At 35.8% G+C, this 9,606-nt stretch overlaps 1 protein-coding gene across 2 annotated transcripts; it reads left to right on the top strand.

The window, feature by feature from the left end:
• Positions 1 to 786: 786 nt before the first annotated feature.
• LOC107910464 (ethylene-responsive transcription factor ERF110) lies at positions 787 to 2,352 on the top strand. Of its 2 annotated transcripts, XM_016838302.2 has the most exons (3): positions 793 to 1,116; positions 1,207 to 1,336; positions 1,467 to 2,352. In XM_016838302.2, the coding sequence occupies exons 1-3, from the start codon at positions 1,066 to 1,068 to the stop codon at positions 2,186 to 2,188; spliced, it is 903 nt and encodes a 300-aa protein (XP_016693791.1). In that variant the 5' UTR covers positions 793 to 1,065; the 3' UTR covers positions 2,189 to 2,352. The 2 variants fall into 2 exon arrangements, with proteins under 2 accessions (XP_016693790.1, XP_016693791.1); XM_016838301.2 differs by having other exon boundaries at positions 787 to 1,336.
• Positions 2,353 to 9,606: the final 7,254 nt, after the last annotated feature.

Raw genomic sequence — 9,606 nt, 5'->3', positions numbered from 1 at the left:
TTCGCCATTTTAATAGTCTATATATTTATAATTTTTAGAGGATTAAATCAAAATTTTATCATTTTTGGGACTAAAATATAATTTTACTATTACTAATTTAAAATTTTATAAATTATAAAGGGCCTAAATGAGTAATATCTAGAGATTATGAATTTAATGAGTAATATCTTCTTAGGTTAAAAAAAGTTATATAATACTTTTAAAATGTAAAAAAAATATTATTATATTTTAGTTTTGAATAAATTTTAAAGGCGAGTATTTGATACATTAACAATATACTTTTTTAACCTTACAAATTTACTACGTGTCTAATTTCTTTTACTATATCTAACATGCACTTGTCATCACCCCAATTACCTTTGTGAAAATTTTAAATTCTACTAACAGGATACTAAATGTTTTTCCTTTTTATAATTATTGATATTTATTTTAATGGGTGGAAACCGAATTTATTGAGCTCATAATATTAAATATCGCGCTGTAAGAAGATCGTACGTCCATAATTGATTAAGGTAGTGTCAGTACATGAGGCATGAAATTACTAAAATATCATTATTAAAACATAAGTTAAGATAATTTTAATTAAAAAACATTATTTAAGAATTAAACACGAGAATAATCTATTTATTCATATATTTTTAATATAAAATATTTCGTAGGATCCATATGTTAGGTGTGATAAAATTTAGTTGTGAATTTTATATAAAAAAAAAGTTGTCAATTAAATCACATTTTATCGTATAGTGGTAAATTAAATTTGTGGAGAGTGTGCTACTTTAGTGGCAGCTCATGATCAAAAAATCTTCAGCTTTTTAAATTCCTAATCCGCGTATAAAACCTCCTCTCCTTCATTTGTTCATACAAATTTTTTCATTTTTGTTTAAATAAAAAAAATAAATCCAAAGATTACATCGGTTTTCACGTATTTTATCCAACAAGGTGGCGCACCAAAACAGGTCAGGTGAGTTCGTCGGGTTTCCACCTGTCGGAGATGGCAGTCCCGAACAACAAGAACATGATAGCTGCCGACAAGGACAAGCAGAGGATAGGGTTGAATCATCAGATATGTTTTTTGGATCACAAAGTCATCATCAAGCAACCGAGATGTCTGCAATGGTATCTGCCTTGACTCATGTTGTCTCTGGCCAAAGATTTGCTGCTTGGGATTGTTACCCTTTTAACATGGACGCCACTTGTTTCCAACAGACACAAACTGGTTCAGCTTCTGGTCTTGCTCCATGCAAGATTGGTCAAAAAAGGGGCCGTGCAGAAGACGTTACTGCTCATTTGGTTCAAACAAGCTCTCATGCCCATTCATCATCTCCTGCAACTTCTGGTATCTATGATTATTTTCTATCAAAACCCTTTTTTATTACATGTCAAAACTCGAAGCTGCAATGAAACAGTTAGCTTTAACAGTTTTATTTATTCAGTCTATCTATCCTCTTTTTTTTTTTTTTGAACAGTAACTGAAGAAATTGAAACGGCGGCAACCACATCAATGGAAACTGCAGGTGAAGCAGCGGCAGCGTCCAATGAAGAAACCGGCGAGCCGAGGAGAAGATACCGAGGGGTTAGGCAAAGGCCATGGGGGAAATGGGCGGCGGAAATACGCGACCCTAACAAAGCAGCGAGGGTCTGGCTCGGTACATTCGATACGGCTGAAGCGGCCGCCAGAGCCTACGATGAAGCCGCGTTGAGATTCAGGGGAAACAGAGCAAAGCTTAATTTCCCGGAAAATGTCAGAGTTGTTGTTCCTCAACCAATGCAGAATTTTCCAACCACCCAAACACCAGTTTCTAGTTCTCAAACAACCCATTTTCCATCATATTATCAATCCCCACCTACTGCTGATATGCTTAGAGATTATTGGCAATACTCTCAGTTACTGCAGAGCTGTAATGATTTCCACGAACAACAAGCTACAAGCTTGCTGAACCAGATGATTCAATCATCTCAATTACCCAATGTCCAACCGCCATTGTTATCTTCTTCTCTCTCACCACCTTTGCTTTCATCACCATCATCTTCTGCCTCTGCTTCTTTTCCTCTGCTTTTTGGTGAGCAACACCAAATGGGCATTTCCAGGCCGCCCTTTAATCAAACTCAGGTTAGTCAATCAGATTTTCCGGTGCCGCCGCCGCCGCCATGGTCTCATCGTGGTCATCATTCTTCATCCACTTGTTAAAATAAGTATATCCCATTTTTTTATATACAAGGAAGAAATAATGAATTTTATCGTTTATTAAAAACGAGAAGTTAGTGTTTTATTTGGATTTGTAAAAATTTGAACTTTTGATAAAATACAAGAATTAGATTTGACAAATTAAAGCACAGAAATTAGCTCTTCAACTTTGGCATAGTAGAACGATGAAAGTATTAATTAAGACAAAAAAAAATACAAAATTTTAATTTTATTTGGATTTTTCCCCTTTATTTTATTTTTCAAACTTTGAATTTCTCAATCATTGTTATTGTAAGAAAAAAGTATAATTGGGGGATAATATATAAAGAAAGAGACAATTAGGATAATATGGATTATCGAAAGAAAGATGTAGAAACAAACCCCTCTTTTCCTTTGGTAGGACACTATTTTTGAATAACATCAATAGGTCACTTTGCTTCATAACATTTTTAATTCTATTAATCCATTCACATCCTATCTTCGGAATAGCACAAATTAACATTTAATCTAATTACATCATGTCGTTATACTTTTTCAATCATCACTCGGCAAATTATAAATGAACAAAAAAAATCAAATTTAGAAGGGGAGGAAATCTTTTTCTTTTTCAATTTATATATGTTTCTCACTTGAATCCACGTCCTTCTATATTGACGATAATATTCATACCAATCGACTTGAATATTTATTTCAAAATCGTAAAAACAAACTAGATATTATGTATAAAAATCAAAAGCATAGAAACATGATCAAATTCTGTGTGCGGTCTACATAAATATTATATAGATATAAATGAGTACACGGAAAATGTAACAAAATCAAACGACATAAAGCTAACAACTTAAAAGAAGACAATATTTTAATAAATACATAAATAATACTCTAAAGGGTAAGTATGGGATGACATTAGCTTTAAACCAGCTTCTCAACTCATCCCATTTTTATATTAACCTTAAAAAACTTAATATATACTATCTATTAAACCCGAGTTACTAATTCGGGAGTATTTAGTCTTTTCATTTCAACGAAAACTGATTAAAATATGCACTTGATGGAATTTAAACTCACGCTAATTGAATTATTAAAACCTTAAATTTATCACTTAATCAAAACTTCTTTTTAATATACTTCATACATTTTTGTTTTAATATACACAATTTATATCTACATCAATTATATAATTAGCTTCAATCTGTATGTTTTATTATTTATTCTATGTTACTTTTAAACAAGCATTTATGTTTTAAATCTGTAATTTCTATACGTATGTACGTGTGATAAAATTTCTAGTAAAACTTTAACAGTGACAGTAAAATTTGAAAATTAGTTTAAGTTGATTATACTTTATGTTGAATTGTGTTAAATTATAATGGAACCCATATGTAGAGAAATGATTGTATAAAACTGTGATTCCACGTCATCCTTATCCTTTTCAATAGGAGAATAACAAATCAGATTTTTTTCTCCTGATTTTTAGCATATTTAGTTGGATTTGAAATTTTTTCAGGAGAAAAAAACTAAAAATCAGGAGGAAAAATCCAATTTGTCATTCTCATGTTGAAAAGAGATAAAGGATAACGTGGAATCACAATTTCATACAATCCCTTCTCCGATATGCATTATTTATTATTTGTAATTATAACCTCCTTAAAAAACACTAAAAACACCAAACTTAATTTTTCTTTATAAAAATATTGAATAATTAAGGAAATGTACTGTTTCAGCCCCTAATGGATTTTAACTGTCTCTTTTATTTTCTCAATTAAGAAAAGATTAAAATGGTTTTATGTTAGATTTTCATTTGAATTTTAAGTTATGATATATTGATCGGGTGTTTATATTTTTGAAAAATAGTCGGAGCTTGAATTATCATTGTGCCAACGAAATAAAAAGAAAGATAAAAATAATTATTTTATATATTAATAGTAGAAGTTTTTAATTTTAGAAATAGAATTAAGTAATTATCAAATATTTTTATTTAATATTTAAAACTACAAAATAAATGAAGCACGACTTTAACCCATTTGTTTATGTAATTAAAAAACTCCAAAAGTCATAAATAAATAATTCTGAACCTGATTACTCTCAAGTCTCAAATGGTGCTTTTTTCATTTCTGAAGTCAGCATACAAGATGGAGTCATACGTGACGAGGAGTGCTCGGTACGGATGCTATAAAATTTGGGGAGTGGGACCCACAAGGACAGGTGTTAATCGTTGAACCCAATATCGAGTAATGACGTCAACGTGTGATAGTCAACATCAAGATGCGTGCCCAAAAACAGAGACGTGTTAACCTTTGAGATAACGAGCCTTTTAAGCTTAAATAATCCTTATTATTATTTTATCTAGTTTGATTTAGTAAACTTCTTTTATATTCTTTTACATGTTTTTGTATTTGGAAATAGTAGTTTTAATACACTGATACAAGAAGGAGGGGTAGGTTGAACTAGATTTTGTTACGGAATACGCAGGTAAATGTTTTCAATGGGATGAGGATACCTGTGATGAAACATATCCTGTCATGATAGTTGAATCCACATGGTGTTTAGTGACCAGCGACATCACATTCCTAACGGAAACTTGAAAGTCTAGGTACCGAATGGCTTGTGTTTGTTCGGATGGTGGTGTTGAAAGATAGGACTTGTGAATTACTTCTAGGTTCACTATCGACTGACTTGTTGCTCAGGTGTCCTTCTAGCTTGTCACGGTCCTTGTGTATCACAAGTAGTTTTTAAATTATTTATGGAAATAAATAGTTTTTCAAAATACGTATTTAGGGGTAGTGCCGCGTTTCGTTTATTGTATTTGTTGAATATTGGCAATATCCCACATTAGGAAAAGATAGAAAGGGAGGGGGTTTGGTTTGTTATATATAGAACCCCTCCCCCTTTGGTTGTATCATCCCAAAATCTTCTCTTTTGTAATATTTCTAGAGGAAATATTAATTTGGTAGTGTCCGAGGACGTAAGCTAAATTGGCCGAACCTCGTTAAAACTCTGGTATTTTATTTCTTATTTGTTTGCTTTTATTTAATAGCTTTATGTTGGTTATATTTATTTAGTTATTATTGCTATAAATATCTAAGTGAGTTCTGTCTAGTTGTTGGGTTTTAAGCGGGACCATTGTGACCCCTCCAATTTAACTGGGAATTTTCTTAGTATAATTGTTGGCATAATAATTATCTAAATATTTCTGATAATATTGTTATTAATATTATCGTCGCTTCCGCAACAATTGGTATCCGAGCCAAGGTTTTGTAGTATGCTCTGTGTTTGCAGCTTAGTCTGATCTTACACATCAGAAACATTTCCTAAAGCTTGTGGGTATTCTGCATTTGGTGGCTATTAAGTAGAAGCTATGGCAAAAATGACAGAAGAAAAACCATCCATATCAACAACTTCCACTTCGTACATTTTGCCGAGGATTGGAACTGCAAATACGAGATTTGTAGTGGAAATTTTTGATGGAACAGGTCATTTCGGCATGTGGCAAAGTGAGCTTCTAGATGCCCTCTTTCAACAGGGTCTAGATATTGCCATTGAGGAAGAAAAACCAGAAGGGGTTGATGATAAAGAATGGAAGACCATCAACCGATTGGCATGTGGTACAATTCGATCATGTCTTTCCAGAGAGCAGAAGTATACATTCAGTAAAGAGACTTCTGCAAGTAAATTGTGGAAAGCATTGGAGGAGAAATTTCTGAAGAAGAACAGTCAAAATAAGTTACATATGAAGAAAAGACTGTTTCGTTTCAGTTATGTTCCTGGTACCACGATGAACGAGCACATTACCAATTTTAATCAGCTGGTGGCTGATTTGTTGAATTTGGATGTGACTTTTGAAGACGAAGACTTGGCGTTAATGTTGTTGGGATCGCTTCCTGAGGAGTTTGAGTACCTTGAAACTACTCTACTTCATGGAAAATCGGAAGTAACTTTCAATGAAGTAACTGCTGCATTGTATAGCTATGAACTACGCCGAAAGGATAAGTTGAAAGGTTCAGGTGAAGCAGCAGTGGAAGCATTGGTAACAAGAGGTCGTCAGCAAAGTCAGTCTAAGGGGAAGAGAAGAAAGTCCAAAGGTCGAGCTGTTGCCAAAGATGAATGTTCTTTTTGCAAAGAAAAAGGACATTGGAAGAAAGATTGTCCAAAATTGAAGAAAAAAGGGAAGACTCCGCAAGATGCAAATGTTGCAGAATGCAATAGTGAAGCAGAGTCAGACTTTTCTCTTAGTATGACATCTTCAACATTATATGCAGATGAGTGGATCATGGATTCTGGTTGTTCCTATCATATGTGTCCCATTCGGGAATGGTTCTTTGAATTTCAAAAACTAGATGAAGGGGTTGTTTACATGGGTAATGATAACACATGTAAAATAGCCGGGATAGGTTCAATTAAACTGAGGAGTCATGATGGATCTACTAGAATTTTGCGGGATGTACGATATGTCCCAAAGTTGAAGAAGAATCTCATCTCTTTGGGGTCGTTAGAATCTAAAGGCCTAGTTGTGACAATACGAGATGGAGTTCTTAAAGCAACTTCAGGAGCATTGGTGATGTTGAAAGGCATAAGAAAGAACAATCTGTATTACTACCAAGGTAGTACAGTGGTCGGGACAACAGCAGCAGCAATTACGAGTACCAAGAAGGACGCTGAGGCAACACAGCTGTGGCATATGCGTTTGGGCCATGCTGGTGAAAAATCCTTGCAAACTCTAGCCAAGCAAGGATTATTGAAAGGTACAAAGACTTGCAAACTTGAATTTTGCGAGCATTGTGTTCTGGGAAAACAACGAAGGGTGAAATTTGGCACTGGGATTCACAATACTAAAGGTATTCTGGATTATGTGCATTCTGATGTATGGGGACCGTCCAAGACTCCATCACTTGGAGGAAGACGTTATTTTGTCACCTTTATTGATGATTTTTCCAGACGAGTTTGGGTGTTCCCTATGAAGAACAAAGATGAGGTGCTTGAAGTTTTCCTTAAGTGGAAAACTAAAGTTGAAAATCAGACAGGAAGGAAGATTAAGGTTCTCCGATCAGACAACGGTGGAGAATATAAAAGCGATCCTTTCCTGAAGATATGCCAAGATTGTGGCATAGTAAGGCACTTCACCGTAGGTGGAACACCGCAACAGAATGGGGTGGCAGAGCGTATGAATCGAACGCTTGTGGAGAAAGTTCGATGTATGTTATCTAATGCTGGATTAGATAGAAAGTTTTGGGCTGAGGCTGTGACGTACGCTCAACATCTCATCAATCATTTGCCATCATCTGCTATAAATGGCAAGACTCCTTTGGAGAAATGGTATGGAAAACCTGCTACTGATTATGACACCTTGCGCATTTTTGGTTCTATTGCATATTATCATGTGAAAGAATCAAAGTTAGATCCAAGAGCAAAGAAGGCTCTATTCATGGGCTTCAATGCTGGTGTTAAGGGATATCGTTTGTGGTGTCTAGAGGCAAAGAAGACGATAATCAGTAGGGATGTTACCTTTCATGAATCTGCCATGTTGAATAAGGTAAATCCAGAAGGAGTGAGTAGTACTTCGCAGCAGGTGGAGTGTACTCCGCAGCAGGTGGAGTTTGAGCAGAGTGTGGTAATTCCAGCAGAAGGTACCACTAGTGATTCTTCATTGGCAGATGCAGAGTCAGATGAGGAAGAGGTTTCTACCCAAGAACCTCAACAGCAATCAGAGCCAATTGCAGTCAGAAGGCAGAGACGAGAAATTCAGAAACCAGCTCGTTTCACTGACATGGTAGCTTATGCACTTCCAGTTGTTGATAATATTCCATCCACTTACACCGAAGCCATTCAGAGTTTAGAGAATAATAGATGGTTAGGTGCAATGGAAGAGGAAATGCAATCTCTAGAGAAAAACAAGACGTGGAAGTTGGCACAACTACCAAAAGGGAAGAAGGCGATTGGTTGCAAATGGGTATTTGCAAAGAAAGAAGGATTTCCCGACAAAGAAGATGTTCGTTACAAGGCAAGGTTAGTGGCTAAAGGCTACGCTCAGAAGGAGGGAATTGACTATAATGAGGTATTTTCTCCAGTTGTTAAACATTCCTCCATTAGAATTTTGTTGGCCTTGGTAGCGCAGTTGAATTTGGAGCTAGCTCAACTTGATGTGAAGACCGCGTTTCTACACGGTGATTTGAAGGAGGAAATCTATATGACTCAGCCAGATGGATACAGGGTTGCTGGTAAAGAAAATTGGGTGTGTAAACTTAGCAAATCGTTGTACGGATTGAAACAATCTCCGAGACAATGGTACAAACGATTTGACAGGTTCATGAAGGACCAGAAGTACAAAAGAAGCAAATACGATCATTGTGTGTATTTGCGCAAGCTTCAAGATAATTCCTACATCTACTTACTCTTGTATGTTGATGATATGCTGATTGCAGCAAAGAGCCAAATGGAGATTGATAGACTGAAGGCTCAGTTGAGTAAAGAGTTTGAGATGAAGGATTTAGGGGAAGCTAAGAAGATTCTCGGCATGGAAATAACTCGGGATAGAAAGAGGGGCAAACTTTGGCTGTCACAAAAACAGTATTTGGAGAAGGTACTACAACGTTTCGGTATGTCTGAAGGTACAAAACCTGTAAGTACCCCACTTGCTCCTCATTTTAAACTAAGTAACCAGTTATCTCCAACGACTAAGGAAGAACAAGAGTACATGGCAAAAGTCCCATATGCAAATGCAGTTGGAAGCTTGATGTATGCAATGGTATGTACGAGACCAGATATTTCACAGGCTGTTAGTGTTGTTAGCAGGTACATGCATGATCCGGGCAGGGGTCATTGGCAAGCTGTGAAATGGATTCTGCGGTATCTCCAAAATACCATAGATGTCGGATTGGCATTCGAGCAGGATGAATCATTTGGTCAATGCATAGTTGGATATTGTGATTCTAATTATGCAGGTGATTTGGATAAGCGACGGTCTACAACTGGCTATTTGTTTACTTTAGCGAAAGCGCCAGTTAGTTGGAAATCTACCTTACAGTCCACGGTGGCTTTGTCTACAACAGAGGCAGAGTATATGGCAATTACAGAGGCTGTGAAGGAAGCAATTTGGCTTCATGGATTGCTTAAAGACTTGGAAGTTGGTCAGAAACAACTTAAGGTGTATTCTGACAGTCAGAGTGCTATTCATTTAGCAAAGAATCAAGTTTTTCATGCACGAACGAAGCACATAGACGTTCGCTATCACTTTGTGCGGGAAATTCTCGAAGAAGAGGAGATACTTCTCCAAAAGATTCACACTACGGAGAATCCTGCAGATATGCTGACTAAGGTGGTTACAAGGGCCAAGTTTGAACATTGTTTAGACTTGATCAATGTCCGACACATTTGATATGGCGTCGTTGGCGCAAATTTGAAGACACTATTGAAGTTTGTGTTAT

Source organism: Gossypium hirsutum, chromosome D02 (genome assembly GCF_007990345.1).
Source record: "Gossypium hirsutum isolate 1008001.06 chromosome D02, Gossypium_hirsutum_v2.1, whole genome shotgun sequence".
Taxonomy (NCBI): Eukaryota; Viridiplantae; Streptophyta; class Magnoliopsida; order Malvales; family Malvaceae; genus Gossypium; species Gossypium hirsutum.
This window is presented reverse-complemented; position numbering and strand designations above follow the sequence as displayed.

What these genes read in the sequence shown, in the direction of transcription:
- LOC107910464 (XM_016838301.2), top strand. Translation starts at nt 1,066, where the DNA reads ATGTTTTTTGGATCACAAAGTCATCATCAAGCAACCGAGATGTCTGCA. An exon ending in ATCATCTCCTGCAACTTCTG is followed by an intron (nt 1,337 to 1,466) that starts GTATCTATGATT and finishes TTTTTTGAACAG; the next exon opens with TAACTGAAGAAATTGAAACG.